Source organism: Papaver somniferum, chromosome 1, assembly GCF_003573695.1.
Source record: "Papaver somniferum cultivar HN1 chromosome 1, ASM357369v1, whole genome shotgun sequence".
Lineage (NCBI taxonomy): Eukaryota > Viridiplantae > Streptophyta > Magnoliopsida > Ranunculales > Papaveraceae > Papaver > Papaver somniferum.
Window position 1 is genome coordinate 3061969 of NC_039358.1, and position 16763 is coordinate 3078731.

Sequence of the window (16763 nt, forward strand, 5' to 3'; positions counted from 1 at the left end):
AAATTGTATTTTTCATCATGGTTCGGCGAACCAGGACTATGTTCGGCTTACAAATTTAAGCTGAACCCACTAAATTGATGAACAGTTCGGCTAGCTGAATTTGTTAACGTTATACGCTGAACCTTCATTTTCCAACTTCCAACCTATTTGCAAGATCCTAGTTCGGCTTATATTAAAGTCCAATAACAAGCCGAACTTATTCCTGAGAGTTAGGTTCGGTTCTCACTCTAAATATCGTATCAGCCGAACTATATATTTTTCCAAGTTCGTCTCTTATTCAAAAAATCACATCAGCCGAACATGATATTGATTTTCCATGAAACACTTAAATTCATACACATTTAGGGGTTAGGCTTTTTTTTACATATGTTTTCTATTGTGCAGCCTTTTCATAGGATGAACCAAACAAAAAAATTGGAAATTACTAAAAGTGTTATGAAAGTGAAGTCTAATGATGGAGAATACCAAGGTCCATATTAAACTCATTAAAATCAATTAGATCTTATGTTCAACTTCAAGAGAATGAAAAGACAAACACAACGCAAAAAGAATGAGGTCATTCCGACATCGGAAGAAAAAATTATGGCCAAAACAAGATCGAAAAACTTGAGTGTGCAAAGAGAAGGTTCGGCTGATAACTCAAAAACACGAGCTAGCCGAACCTAGAGCCTGCAAATAAATATTTTCGAAGTGTTTACAGAGATAGGTTCGGCTTAAAAGTGATCTAATCGAGTCAGCCGAACCTGACAACCACCTAGGGTAAATTTCACTTCTCAGGTTCGGCCGGGAAGGTTTGCAAGGTATTAGACGAACCTGATACTGTTGTGGAACGTATTCAATACACATTTTGGGGTTCGGTTAAAAATTGACATTTACGGTTTAGCCGAAATGTTCATAGACACTTTCAGGGTGAAATTTCAAGAACAGTTCGTCTCAAAACTCAACTCAATTATCAGCCGAACCCGCTACTGTAACCCTCAAAAATCCTAAGCTTTTAGCAATTTAACCCATTCAATCCATGAAAAATAACAAATAAAAGATTGGGTTTGTAGGGAATACGTTCTTATCCTCATTTCAGTATTTGGAGCTTCAAATGGTTGAATTTCCGATTCAATTTCCGGTTCAATTATAGTTTTTACACCTTCATCTTCAATGGTTCTTCTTCTTTAATTCATGGATTGGAAGAGGATTTAGAACACCTGACGTTTGCTTTTTTCTTTGTATGATCCATTATATAGTTCAATTTAACCGGTGATCGAATTTTCACGAATCGATAATTAATTACAGTGATGAAAAAAAAATTTTAGAAAAAAGGAAGGTGGTTTAGCTGGAGGAAGAAGAAGAGATGTTTAGGATAGTTTATTTTTTGATTTTAGGTTCAAGGGTATATAGGTAATTGAACTACCTAATAGACACCTCTTATAAGGTCACCTAGGATGGGAAAACTATTTTGTGTGGCTTGAAAGTTTTTGGTATGCCTAAAATCATAGTTCTTAAGAAAAATAATTATTAATTATCTATATGTTATAGGGCCTAGGGCCCATGAATGTGCGGCCCATTAGTATACTAGGGTTTTCCCTTCTACTCTTGTATAAATAAAATACTAAACCTATGTAATGGGGTTCCTCTCTGTGGTTAATGAAAAGTTCTTCTTTCCATTTCCTTTCTTTCTTATTCTTATTCCAATACGTCATCAGCAACGAGTTCTAACCCTGCTGTTAATTCTTTTTTAAATTGGTATTATACTTCTCAATCAATTAAATCAAAGCCGCTGAAAAAAAAGTCTGGATCCGATACTTCTCCTATCAAAGCCGCTGAAAAAAAAAGGTCTGGATCCGATACTTCTTCTTGTTTTTGTTTCAACATTACACTCAAAAGTATGATCTCAGGAAGTTGGAATTTTTTCGGTTTTCTTATTATTTTAACTGCATTACGATCGAGGTATATCTAAATATTTCCTATTTTTTTCTAATCCCCCTTTTATCTGTAACAGAAAAAGAAATATTTAACTATTGATTGATTGATTGCTTGTTAAAATTTAGATCTTTAATATAATATGATGCCCATCTTTTAACCTATGAGTGTTGTATGTGAACGATGATTGATTGGCCTTTTTTTTTACACGCTATTTGTAGTTTTGATGATTGGTAATATATAGGAATGAATCAAAATATATAGATGATAACAATAAAATAATAGTTTGTTTTCTAGTGCTTGTCTGTTTAATCTGTGCATGGATATGACGACTTTCTCAAACTGATCCATATGTATTATATAAACTCATCAATATCTTGTCTTTTTATGAATATAAATATATTATATTTTTAATCCATTTATCATATATGTATATATATATATTATTTTATTATATTGATGTGATTTTGTATGTAAAAGATCTCGCATGTATTGGCTCATGTTCTCTTTATACATATACTATATATATTTTATTTCATTGATTGTGTGCTGTGTGTGAACGAATATTATGCCTTGACTGGTTGTAGTTTTGAGTCAAAAATGACATCATCTTTTTTGATTTTATTATTTTTATATAATTTTATGCATGTGCATTTTTTCAAGATATTACCGTATAATAGATACATATTTAGCTTTATCTTTTAGGGGTGTCTAGTTTATATGTATGTACTGTTTGACCATCATATGTCATCCCATGTTTTCTTTTTTGAAAAATAAAAATAAAAAGAAAAATGTCTGATTGAGATCGAAGATGCCTTATCGTTTTTAGTGGAACGATTGATTGTGACATGATTGACTTGCATGTTGCTAACTTGTGTGATATAAATCTGAACGCATGTCTTTGTGTATATTTTTTTTTAATTTCTGTTTTTTTCTCTTTCTTTGTTTTAAATGTCTTGATTGATTTTGGAAATAAATATTAAAATAACTGATTTTTAATTTAATAGTCTTTTTAATTCATTTATGTGTAATATATGCATGTGTATTTACTCATGTGTCTTTAATGCTAAAATATTTAGGATTTTATACCTAAAGGATGTCTTAAAAGTGAATGTCACTTATGAAACATCCACACTCACCGTTGAAAAAGCTCTTAGTGTAGATTACAGATGATCAAATGGTCATTCTTGAAGTTTGCTGTCAACCGAAATTATTAAGGTAGTTTTTAAGGTTTCATTTAAAAATTTGGTGACAGGTTGGCCTATAAAAGAAAAATGCCGTGTTATTGAACGACCATTACAGCAGCATAATAGTAGTATTGTGCAACTTTAAGAGTCTTTCTTTAATGAGAATCTAACATCATGAATTCATATTGCAGTTATGGTTTTTGAAGTCAACTTGTACTTCGTACATTACTATATTCATGTCTTTTCTTTCCTTATCATTCGAGTTGCATGTTGGAGCAACAGCAAGTCAAAGCTATGAAATTTCGGAGACCCCAAGAATCAAGTTGCTGCACGTAAATGTTACATTTAAACTGCGGATTGTTCTTAGGGAACTCACTGCCAAGCGATACAATTTCCATCAATTAATAGAGTCACGGCCCCAAGGCTACGGTAGTAAGGCAGTAAGCCAAATTGGCCTTTATTTGATGCACCACAGCGAGTTACATGGTGCTGAATCTACCAAAATGTAGGGTGAAATTTGGTGTATGCAGAAAGTGAGCCTAGCAAACTATGACTGAGCCCGGAATTACAAACACCTTGCCTTCAACCAGGCCCAGTCAAAATTAATTTCCGCCAATAGCCATTATGGCTCGACATCTACCTCAAAGTCATGGTGACGCTGAACCATAATTTTTGGATGACAACTCTTTAACTCTCCGGTATTATTTTAAACTAGCTTATTTTTGGGTCCTGGCCTGAATCAATCCATCCTGTTAGATTCGGGCATGGACGGGGTTTTCTGCCCAGTTTGTTGACGTAGTTCTACTTTATTTTCACATGAGAAAAAACATATTCCGAGTAAACATGTTCTTACTCTTACAGAAGTTTATTAAAACTAGAAAAGTAACAGAAAAGTAGTCATGAAACTAGTTTTGCTAAGCAACTAGCTAGGCAGGACTTGTTGTCTACACCATGCATTTACTTCCTGTTCTCCCAAATAATTAGGTCACGTAGTGCTAGATTGCAGCAGATGATGAAATGGTCATTCTTCGTTGTCAACGAAGATTGTTAATGTAGTTTTTAAGGTTTCATTTGTTGACAGGCTGCTGGTTAACTAAAGAATCAAAAAGGTGGTGTTATTGAATGACCATTACAACATCGTAAATTAGTCTCGTTAAGTCTTCCTTTGATGAGAATCTAACATCAACATGATACTGTAGTTCTTAGACATGGAGAAGTCAACTTATTTTTCTTAAATGAATTTCTTAAGAAGTTATGCCTGGAATTTTAAAATGTTTGTTTTTGCTTTCTTCCTTATTATTATACGCGGTTGCATCAAGTGAAAGCTTAGTGGCTAAGATAAAATTTTAGAGTGCCAATTAACAGTTGACCATCTAACTCTCTGAGCCAGTTTGGCAAACAAAAGAAAAGTAATTTGTCCAAAATTAGTATCAAGTGTGTTTTCTTTCCTAGGATAATCCAAATATGTCAAGAAATATAATTGTAACCAAGTGTAGACTGAGACTCCACCAAGATGCATCCTCTCGATCCTTTGAGATGATATCTCTGTGTAACTTTCTTTCTTTAGTAATTAATTGGTTTTATGATTAGAAAAAAAAAAGAATCAAGCCGAACCAAGTTATTTTATTTCACAAACTTCTTCTTTTTTCACTTAGAGAAGTGATATCTATAACTGCCACACAAATATGATTAGACTTGAGTGAGCAATAAGAGTCAAACCTTGTAAATTTCACTCCAAGTACACATACGTACGTCACATGCATACTAGCAAGTGGTTAAAATAAAACTCTAAGCATCCAAATATTTTCTACTAGACAACTTAGGTTTTGGGTTGTCAATTTCTTATGACATGATGATACATTTGGCATAGAAGGCGAAAAGAACCACTCTTCTTCTACTTATCCAACCATGCGTGATGCCTTTCTATCATCGTCTTTAGGATATGCATCAACTTTAAGTCTTCAATCAATCAACTGGATCCCATATTCTTTTAGCCTTTAGGCGAAAAGACAAGTCTTCCACTAATGCAGTAACCATGCATGCGTGATGCTTTTATCCATTGTGGGATCGTCATATCATGGATACATATCCAATATATTCCCCACTACAACTATTCAACGGACACATTATGTTTGCCCTACATCCTCTAACGAACAAACTTTAGGTCTTTAGTCAATCGACTCGATCCCACATTTGGTCCACAAATCCACATAAAATAATAGCAAGTTGTAAGCATAGAGAACTACACACCAAATGCAACAATGTGTATATAAAAAAAAAAGCTCTTACTAATTCTTTTTTGAGACCCACCACCGATGTTCATGTTCAACGCTCCTTCCGCTCCATTGTCCCCTCTCCCCCCACCTTACCCAACTTCCAAACCCCCGTAACTTTCAGTCTTTTGAGATGAAGAATTATACTATATATATATAATATAGTATATACAACTACATACTTAGTGATGACGGCCACCATACTGGCTACCATGTCTCCTTCCCTGAGTTCCCATTGCTTTGATTATTGATCAGTTAATGCAAGTGTATGGGGTTTCATACAAATTCGACAAATACGTGTTGTCCCATCATTGGGTTAACGCGTCCCCGCAATTACCACCGAATGTGGGGTTTCAACGCGTCAAATTGAAACATTATACCCCAAAAACAAAAAAAATTAGCTTCATGTGTTTGGATGCCACGATGTACTGCATCATGCATATTTTATACTAAATTCTGTTATGAAATTATGATAATCATTTTTTCATTTTAACCTAAGTTGGAAAAGTGATAGTAAATAAAATGAAGAAGTATAGTTTGTAATCAAGTTAAAACAGCTTTGCAGTGAACCATGTTCTCAACGACATCCGCTAAATTAGTAAATTTGTCAGTTTATTCATATTTTTGCTTGCGCAGTAGGAATTTTTTACTGTTTATCCTTTGTATGTGTAATCCTGGTTCCACTCTGGTTTGTTAAGCTAGTTGGCTATATGTTTCTTGCAATGATAGGTAAGGTTAAAAGGAGTGGAAATTTCTAGCTGTAATATCCGTGTACTGTGCAGGAGTGTATATACCTTTCAAGAATCTTCTCCTAACTATCCTCTTCACCCCACAAGCTTTCTGAATTTTCTCCCTTAGAAAAAAGAGAGAAAGAAAATGGTCGGTTGAGTCTTGGGGTACCACAGAATAAACTATACTATTCTTTCTTATCTCTCCGGCCTTGTTGTCCTAGATTAAAGTAACACTAGCCGAACTCCCAAAGTCACTAACCGTTATATATAGAGACATATCCACATACCATTTTCTTCTCATATTCAATCACTTCCCTCTTCAAAACAAACAACAACAAACCATTTTCTAGCTAGCTAGTTGTATACTTCATCTTCTTCTTCTCTTCCGATCAGCAATCGAACAATTTATAGCGGTGTAAACGTATAGATCAAAAGACTTCATCACTAGTTTCTAAACATGACGGTAAGCATTTATTCTCTCTAGCATTTGAATCAAATGAACAGGTTTTATATGCATGCATATGAATGTTTTGGATGGTTTTGATGGTTTTGATTTATGGTGAACAGATTGTAGAGTTGAGAGTTCACATGGATTGTGCTGGATGTGAAAGCAAGATCAGAAAAGCTCTTCAAAAACTAGAAGGTATAACCAAATATACATATCCTTGTTCATAATATGTTTATATTTTTACCGGTGCACAAGTTAACAAGACCGTTAACATAATATGTTTATGTAAAAACGCAGGAATCGATGATATCGACGTCGACATGAGCATGCAAAAGGTAACCGTAACGGGATACGCAGACCAGAAGAGAGTTCTGAAAACTGTGAGGAAAACAGGAAGGAGAGCCGAGCTATGGCCACCATACAACCCAGAGTACGATAGTTACAGTAATGTTCACAACCATCACTACAACCAGACTCAGAATCCGGTGGCCACTACACATCACTACCAGAGTAGTGGTCATCATCATCACGGAGGCTCTTTATCGTCTTACAACTACCAGAAACATGGTTATGATAGCTACGCCGATCATGGTTATTATCACAATAGACCTGCTCATTCTAACGTTATTGATGACCGCACTGGTTCTATGTTCAGTGATGAAAACCCTAATGCTTGTTCTATTATGTAAGTGACTGATCCATTATTTATAAGATTATTTCACTAATGCTCTTATAGATCCTAGATTATAGACAAAAAATATTGTCCTTTCACAGTCTTAATTAATTTGTTCTATTGCTTTTTGTTTTTTTTGTGTTTTTTCTTTTTCTTATTTATATGTGTAAGCTATAAAATATAAATGAATTTCATTTTTGAGAAATAAATAAGAAAATTTAGGTATGTCTTTACTGTAAACTACCCTGGATTAGCTAAAACCCATGTTAAATCTGTTTGCAGCTCTAGAAACGATTCTGGTATACAGATATCACGATGAATTGTTCGAGAACAAACTCAATACATCTAGCTAGTAAGCGATAACCAGTTATTCCCTGAACTGATTCCAGTCCAGGCACTGAAATCTGACAAACATGAATTGGCAGATGCCGTGCTTGGACTCGTAGGTATCTGATTCTGCATGTTTGTGTTTGGGCTCTTTGTATGATTCAAAAAGGATAAAGTCCCACAACACCTTTGTGAAGAGAAAAGAAAAGTCCAACAGTACTTATTTCAAATCATAACAATGCTTCAAAAAAAAAAAAAAAATCAAATCATAACAAACAAAAAAAATCCCAAAAATATTTAGGCTGGGCCGCTGGGGTCTTCCGTCTAATTTAATACTACAACAATGAGCAAGATTCATTTGATCTCTCACTAAATCTTTTCCATTCAAGAAAATAAAGGAAGCAATAATGTAATCATATCCTTGTTTTCAAATTTTAAAAATACAAATCATGCTTATCCATTTCGAAGGACCTCGCGACTAAAATGAAAAAGGAACACCAAACATGTCAATCACTTGAGACAAGAGACAGTCTAATCGAATTTAAGTGGTACAAGGTAGTTCAGATTCAAAAACTATGCATATAACTAAGTCAATGGATTCATAGAAACTACTAAATGCATCAACTATTTGGATTCTCCACAGGATAGAGTATCAGAACATTACTTCACTAAATCTTATCTGCACATGTAGTGAAGTTTATCTCTGCTCACTACTCACTATTAACATTCTTCACCTAAATTTTCTTCGGGGTTAACTGGAACATGTGATTCATTTACTGTAAAAGGGTTCTTCTAGAGAGAAGAGAAAAGAGGGACACCTGGAAGAGTCTGTCCTGCATCAACTATGAAAATGTTGCCTGTCACATAGTCTGACGAGTCATGGATCAGGTATCGAACTAGTGATGTCAATGCTGGATCTACTGTTCCATATGTTTTCAATGGAACACTCTTTAAGGCCACATTGTTGAGCCAATCCTTTTGCATAAGCTTCTCTGTGATCTCGGATTTGAACAATCCGGGAGATATAGAATTCACTCTGATCTTAAGAGCTCCAAACTCCAAGGCCATAACCTGTCATTGCAAATAAAACTTTTCCAGTGAATTACTCGAGAAAGGGAAAATAGATAGAGGAAATCTAGTGATCATAATAATCAAAGATTCACAACCTAAAGACAATTCTTCAATAGTATTTGAAACAATATTTACTTGGTCAATATACTATGTTTTTTCATAAAGGGTCCTCTGAATGTAGAACTTTATGAAGTTGGTCAACAAGACTTGCCAAAACGTGATAACATAGAGCTGAAAAGCTTTATGTGAGGCCAAGTATTGTTTTGTTCTACAAATAACCTTTTTAAACAACTTTCCCTGGTGCAGCTATTACTTGATTCAGGGTAAGGTCATAGCATCATCATCATAGAAAATTGAAGCTTTTCCAAAATAGTATGTACCTCAAATACGAAAATGACACAAAAATGCAGCCCTAATAACACAATCTCTTCTGTAGAGGATGATGTTAAGTAATAAGAATACCTGTCATGGATAAACATATATCATAAAGAGTTACCTTTGTCATGGTGTTCACGCCAGCCTTCGATGCAGCATAAGCAACACCTCCAGGTAACTGCCCACGACCAAGACCAGCAATAGATGAAATATTTATTACTGATCCTTTCTGATTTGCATCTCGAATGCGTTTACAAAGAGATTTTGTGACGAGCCATGTGCCAGTCAAATTAGTTTTAAACGCATCATTCCACTCCGCCTCCGTTATATCCAAGGGAGATTTCACTTCACCTATGTGGACATAGAACCTTATTACACCAAATATGCTACTGAAGGATGGTAATTTCGTGTTTAAGCATTTAGGAGCTATGTATGCATATATGCATTAAAATGCTATTATACTGTAAATATCTTTGTCAATATCCAAATAACAAGTAAATATTTAACACAAAGCAAATGAAGAGATATTGGAATTGGTAATTTATACTCCCACCGTTTCTGCAGAACTGTTACTATCACTTCTTCATTTTAGCCTAAAAATATGATAGTAACACTTTTGCAGAAACCGAGGTAGTACTTGTTAAAGCTGAAGCTAAAGGTATTATCCATGCCTTAAAGCTTGATAAAAATGGCCCATCCATTAGGCATCTGCTCTTTACAGATGACTCTTTGGTTTGTGTTAAAGCTAATAAGCATGGATGTAAAAACTTTCTCAACATTCTTAAGGTGTTTGGTGGCAGTTCTGGTCAGATGACATTTTACTCCAAATCGGGTACATTTTTCAGTAGAAGCACATGCAATAGAGAAACTGGATCCATAAGATTAGTGTAGAGGAGAATCGCCACTGTTAACTCATATTGCTTTCAGTCTATTCTTGATAAGATTGCTTGTAGTGAAGGGATGGAATGGGACAACTTTTATCTGCTGCAGGAAAAAGAGTTTTGATTAAGTCTGTGGCTGAGATCATCACAGCTTATCAAATTGGATGCTTCACTATTCCTAAAGCAATCACTACCATAATGGACTCAATAAGAGGGAACTTCTTTTGGCTGAGATCATCACAGCTTGGCCAGAGTTGTGCTGTTCTGGGAATCAAGAGGGGTTCTCTGGGTGAATGTTTTAAAAGCCAAATACTTCCAAAACAAAAACCCAATTGATGTGCGGTCTGCCCCTTCCTCAGCCTCTTGGCTTTGGGAGGGTATTGCTCTAATCAGATCTCATTACATAGTGAATATGATGGTTCTAATGTTAACTTGTGGTCTAAAATCGGACTGCTAACTTTAAATTGTCTCCTTATTATTTACCTTTGAACTCTTCTATGATAACTCAGCTTGTGAATTGTTCAAATGATTGTGTCTTTTTAGGTTGATAAACAAGTCATATGGAGGAGAATTTCTCTCCGCAGGCCTGCTCTTCCACTTGGCAACCCAAGTCTGCAGGATTTTAATAAAGGATAACTTTTCTTGGCCTTCCCTGACTAAATCATTCTCACACCTCTATGTATAACATGCTAACAATTAGGATACATACTGCTTTTATCTTCTTCCTAGGATATCGTACTGCTTCTATCTTCCTCTGTGGGTGAAAATCTGGAAGCATAATCTAAGGCCCAGGATAGTTGGTTTCGTAAGAAGATGCTGCCATAACATCTTACCTGTTGCTAATAAAATTGCTCACTTTTTCTCTAATGTTTTCTTCCTTGTGGTATCTTTGTAAAAATCCCCCCTGAAACTTTTGGTTCAATTGCACTGCACCTTTGGCTAGGGCAGTTTGGCTTTCTCATGGTATCCCTAGTAACTATCCTACTAGCACTGACAGTTCTATGAGGCTTAAATTAAATAATTGATTCAATTAAAACTCTGACTTAAGGGTTTCTGGAGAGAGTCTTGCAGCTTTAAATGCTATGGACCTATGGTGTGTTGGTACAGTTTGAAAGCTCGTCCAACGAACAGTTTCAGAACCCAAAAGCCAAACCATCTTAGTGTTTGCGGCCAGATTACTGCAACTCTTAAATCCTAAAAGCCAAACCCTCTTAGTGCCTGCGACCAGCAATTCCTAAATCCCAAGTCCATCACTACAATTTGTCTCCTACTTATATGCTTCTGTGTAACGACCAAGTCCTACTCTACTTGAAGTCTGCACTATAAAATATCACTCTTACACTTCTCTAAAGGGACGGCAATACGCTGATATTGGGATCTGAATTATCATTTCATCACTAAAATCTCAACCAAAATTAAGAATCCCTACATATAAAATATCATTCTACTCAGATTTTCAAAAACACTATCAAAATCACAAAATTCACCAAAATTACTACCATCTACATATGAAGATTCTCAAAAAAACATGGAAAATTGTGTTATTACCTCTGATACCATCATTATCAACAAGAGCATGAATTGTACCAAATCAATATTAAGCCTTTTGAACAGAAGAATCAATAACATCACCATTATCAAACAAATCAAGCTCCACAGCAACAGCAGCTAATATCCCTTCGTTATTTAATCCTAGGATAGTTAGTCTCTTACCTGTTACTGACAAAATTGCTCAGTTTTTCTCTAATGTTTTTACCTTTGCGATCTTTGGAAAAATCCCCCTGAAACTATTGAACACTTATTCATGCACTGCACCTTTGGCTAAGGCAGGTTGGTTTTCTCTTGGTATCCCTGTAACTTTCCTACTAGCAATGAGAGTTCTCTGAGAGGCTTTAAATTGAACTTGGTTAAATGGGCAACTCTGTTTCTGTCTTGAGGGTTTTTGGAATGAATCTTGCAGCTTTAAATGCTATGGTGTGTTGGTAAGTTCAGAAAGCTCGTACACCAAAAGTTTCAGAACCCAGAATTCATCCGAATGTGATTCATTTCATTGAATTTAAAGGAGAAGATTTATCATCTCCATGGGATTAAGATTACTACTACTCCTACTTACATGACTATATGTAGCAATCAACTCCTACTCTGCTCAAACTACTGTACTCTAAAATATCACTCTTGCACTTGTCTAAAGTGACGGCAATAGCATATTGCAATCCTTCTTATTCGACAGACAATCAAAAATCCTTTCAGAAATCACTACTGTAATTCATTTACCTGACAAACAAAAAAACCTACACTTGCTAATTTCCTAAACATTCTCAAAGCATAATTCGACAGACAATCAAAAATCAGAAAAATTCAATAAAATTATTATACTCATGAAAGTATTTGCAAAATTGAAAAAAAAAATCGAAAAACATGGAAAATTGTATAATTATGGGGAAATAAATTATTACCTCTAATACCAGCATTATTAACAAGAGCATGAATTGTACCAAATGAATCCCAAGCCTTTTGAACAGAAGCATCAATAACATCACCAGTAGCAGACAAATCAAGTTCCACAGCAACAGCAGCTAATAATCCTTCCTTATTCAATCGATTAATCTCTTCACAAAGAAATTTTAACCGATCGATTCTTCTAGCAGCAGCAACAATTTTACAACCAGCTTTTGCTAGATCTAAACAAAATTCACGACCTATACCAGATGATGCTCCAGTTACCATCACTACTTTCCCTTTTAAATCTCTCCATGGTTCTAAATGATTCTCCTTCTTCTCTTCTTGACTTCCCATTGATTTGAATTTTGATTTTTCTAGGGTTTCTTTGATTTTCTTATCTTAACTAGAACTAAATGTTCTAGATTTTCTTATTTTTTAGTCTTAATTTCTGGAGTTGCATTATTGTAGAAGACCCTGGTTGTTGAAGATTTACTATATTAATGACAACCCAAAGAGACTTGACTTTATGGCCTATGTTGGTGGTGGTTGCCCAACCCGATGCGCACTAAGGGAATAAAGGGTAATCTTACTTAGGGCTGTCCCGGGAATGATCGCACGACGCGAAATATTCGTTTCTTGCCGTCTCCGACCAACTTCCGCTCTTGACTTTTTGAGGCGATTTTTCTTTTTTTTTGTTCGCCGATGTTGACTAAAGTCAAGGTCTAGTTTTTAATTATACTTATTGGTGATTTTAATTATTGACCAATGATAATATGCATTTGGATCTTTTTTGTGACAATCAAGGAGAAAGAGATGAAGAAATGATTGGATATAGAATGGTGCGCAAAGTTAACACATGGTCTCTTCCATTGTATAAAGAAATGAGAGGAGATGGTCCATTGTAGAATTATCTAATGATCCAGTTGATGGTAGTTTAGACTAGATGACCGCTGCCACGGTGGGACGGCCGACCGAAAAGCTGTCACAAAATTAATTTATATACCGAAAAACTGTCACAAAATTAATTTATATACTCGTAATTTAGTTCCGCCATAATGACACGGAGTCGGGCTTGTAAATTTGTAAAGCGAAATTGTAAAGCAAAGAGATGTTCAAACAAAGACATCATATTTCTTTGTAAAGAGATGTAAAGCAATTTCTAAAATTGTATAGTTGAAAAGCTAAATTGAATTCAGTTGAAATTTGTTCAGAGATGTAGAATACAATTCTGACGGAAACTTGACCGAAAACATGACTCGAAACGCATACATCCTTTTGCGATTCTTCAAATATAATTGATACCCACTCTATGATTCAATGAAACTTTAAGTTCCACATTTCAATCTCCGACACCCGGTATACGGAACTGGTAGCATTGGCTTGCTATTTCTCCTCCCTTTTGCAAACTTTTACTACATGGCTGGTTCAGGAATTCTGTCAAACACCTGCTAAGCATGCCCAAAATGAAATTTGATGAGTTAGCCTGATTTCTAAATCCTAAACACAACTCCATCAGTGCATATTATTCTTACCAAACCCAGTCTAATTCTACCAAAATAGGATTCACATCAAAAGAATATGCCAAAATCTTCATATGATTGAAAGTCGGAACATATCTAAAAGCAACAAAAATGGTTTCTAATGTAAGAATATCAAGTCTCAAAGAGAACTCAATACATTTCAGAGTACTCATCTACTGCTTAAGATGAGGCACCACTACGAAGAACTTGCGATTTCTTTGATTTCCTTGGTGCCAACTGAGTGTCAGCCTACAACAAAATGAATTAACGTCAGCAAGTAGTGATACAAAAAGTATAACTAGGATTTTATTAAATGAAACAACTGTAATTCTATTAATAATCCAATGACCCTCACCTCTTTCTTCACTGCTTCTTCCTTCTCTGATAAGGTCAACTCGATGTAACGAGATGATATGTAAGCTGAGTCAAAGATGCACATTGCAGTCATCTTAAATTAAAAATACAACAATCCAGAAAGAGAGAAATAACACATGTTTAAAAAGAGACTTACGGTTGATTCTTCCGTGAGCATGGTATGTCCTACGCCTCTGCTTCTGAGCTTGGTTGACTTGGATATGAGAAATGTAAAGTGAATCCACAACCAAACCTTTTACCTGCATCGTGTAATAAGCAGCAATTCAGATCATTGAACTCTAACGTGATGAAGTAAAAATACAATAGAGAAGAGGCCTACATCAGCATTGCTCTCAGCATTTTTAAGCAGATCAAGGATGAACTTGGCGGACTTAGCGGGCCAACGTCCTTCTCCATTTGAGTGACGGTTCTTGGCTTGAGCAGTCCTACCAACACCACCACACAAACGTCTAAAGGATTGCTTGCTTGTGAGCTAAGACATCCTCCAAATACCTCTTGGCTTTGACCAAAGGCGTCTTCCTTAAATAGAACGTTGTTTCCCTAGTGTTCTGAGAAGCAACATACAAAAGAAATATGAGCTATTGAAAAATATTGAAATACAAAACCAAGTAAACAAAACTCTTAACAACTCACAAATTCTATAAGAATATCAAACATAGCTCATATAGTGAAGGCATATTATTAAAAAAACTACTAGGATACAAAGCATTTCTATTCGTGAATTTTATTGACAATCAGATATAGCTCAAAAGCAGGCTTAATCATTTGAACAACTACGCTAGCATGGAGTAAAAACAATTCAAATCTAAAAGAGTGATAGACAAACCAAACAATAGTGCAGTTAATAAACGTTTTCATTCGCCTCGGGTTAATTAGGCTAATAACAAACCAGTCAATATCATGTTACACAATAGATATTTAATCAACTAGAGTTGAGCAGAAAATCAATGTATCAAATTGCACAAAATTGAAATGAGCACATTATCCTAAGAGTCCACTATCCAAAGGGTGATAGACAAATCCTCCATTAATAAAACAGTGTATTAACTCTTACTGATTATGCCTAGAAAGCATTACAGCAAAGAGTCAAATTCTCTCCGATAACAAATACATAGTGTCCATCTTTATCAACATTCCTCCAAGGTGTAGATCCATTCCGGATCTGTGATTCGTAATACAGAGAAGCACCAGTACTTTTGGAGCCAACCCCGATCATAAACTCTTGCCCACAATATATTGCAGGCAGTACCTAAATGAAATAAAACAGTAGCCATCAGTATAATAAAAAAAATCACAACTCCTTATCAAGATAAATCAAGGTATCGAACTATAAACTCAGTCATCAACCAAAACAACAAAATCCTGAAATAAGCTGAGTTGTTCAGTCAAACATGAACAAGAACTTGATCATTTGGAAAAATTGTCAAATTCCAATCACTCATAAAGAAATAAGATCTTAATTTTGTAAAACATAGATTTTTAATCCCCAATTTAAGGTTTCATTTGCAAACAAACAATCAAATTAAAAGATTCAACAACAAAAAAGTAGATAATCATAATACATGTAGAAATTTGCATATATAACACATGAATTCTTACAAAATGATATTGAAGAAAACAATCTGAGAAAATAATTGAAATTAAAAATCAAAAATGAAAATTATACCTTCCGAGGAGGTACAGGAGGAGGAATAGAAATTAGGGTTTCTTGTTCAATGACTCTTATCCGTTACATGAATCTCCATCGACTGAAATTCGGACATGAAAACGCTATCCAAGCAAACACCGTTGAATCAACATCACTGAATTCGAGAACCCATTAACCCCTGTTCAAACATTCATCTAAAACTCTTCATCTTCTTCATCAACTGAGGACATCACCATCAATTTCTTCTCTGGTTTCTTCTTCCAAATCAAGTGATTCAAACACAAATCCATTCTCCATCTGTAGCCGATCTCTCTTCTTCATCTTCTCGATTTATCTCTCTGAATGCTCTCGTTTCTTCATTAACAGCGCCTCCCCTTTTTCTCTTGATTTCAATTCAATTTCAAACCCTACCACAGACCAAAACACTCTCCATTCATCACATTTAACTGTTGCAACATCCAAGTCAGGTAAAATCAATCCTTTCTTTGCGTTCTCGAACTCGAAATCATCTTCTCAAACTCAAACCAAAATCACCAGAAGTTCAGAGAGGAGAAATCGAGAGGAAGAAGAAGAAGAAGAAGAAGAAGAAGAAGAAAGAAAGAAAGAAAGAAAGAGATTGAAATTTTTGGAGGTGGCCGAGATTCGACCTCACGACATCTAAATCAATACCGTGTTTTGTTTTTTTCATTTTACAAAACTGTCCTCAACATTGTATTTATTTACGTCTGTTTCAAGAAGGAAAAAAATCAAGGACGGGCGGTGAGGTCCTTTCATCATTGAACCAAATCCAATCTTTTTTGTGAAATTGGAAAAAAAATGTCACTCTTCACATTAACACAAAGTCACCATATATAGAGTCCTCCCTCGCTTCGCTCGGTCGGCCTAATGAATAGAAATT

General features: G+C 35.2%; 2 protein-coding genes across 2 annotated transcripts; one reads left to right on the top strand and one right to left on the bottom strand.

The window, feature by feature from the left end:
* The first annotated feature begins 6385 nt into the window (after positions 1–6385).
* Positions 6386–7431, top strand: LOC113277451 (heavy metal-associated isoprenylated plant protein 28-like). Its single transcript, XM_026526545.1, has 3 exons — positions 6386–6568; positions 6673–6748; positions 6851–7431. The coding sequence occupies exons 1-3, from the start codon at positions 6563–6565 to the stop codon at positions 7240–7242; spliced, it is 474 nt and encodes a 157-aa protein (XP_026382330.1). The 5' UTR covers positions 6386–6562; the 3' UTR covers positions 7243–7431.
* Positions 7432–7906: 475 nt separating this feature from the next.
* LOC113277444 (3-oxoacyl-[acyl-carrier-protein] reductase FabG-like) lies at positions 7907–12822 on the bottom strand. The gene is made up of 3 exons (XM_026526541.1): positions 12337–12822; positions 9121–9350; positions 7907–8624 (listed from the first exon to the last, which is right to left on the bottom strand). Exons 1-3 carry the CDS (start codon positions 12674–12676, stop codon positions 8346–8348), a joined length of 849 nt encoding a protein of 282 aa, XP_026382326.1. The 5' UTR covers positions 12677–12822; the 3' UTR covers positions 7907–8345.
* Between the last annotated feature and the right edge of the window lie 3941 nt (positions 12823–16763).

Coding starts and splice junctions, on each gene's coding strand:
- LOC113277451 (XM_026526545.1), top strand. Junction 6,749..6,850: donor AGCTCTTCAAAAACTAGAAG/GTATAACCAAAT, acceptor GTAAAAACGCAG/GAATCGATGATATCGACGTC.
- LOC113277444 (XM_026526541.1), bottom strand. CDS start 12,676: ATGGGAAGTCAAGAAGAGAAGAAGGAGAATCATTTAGAACCATGGAGA. Junction 9,351..12,336: donor TAATAATGCTGGTATTAGAG/GTAATAATTTAT, acceptor ATGTCCACATAG/GTGAAGTGAAATCTCCCTTG. Junction 8,625..9,120: donor GCGTGAACACCATGACAAAG/GTAACTCTTTAT, acceptor TTGCAATGACAG/GTTATGGCCTTGGAGTTTGG.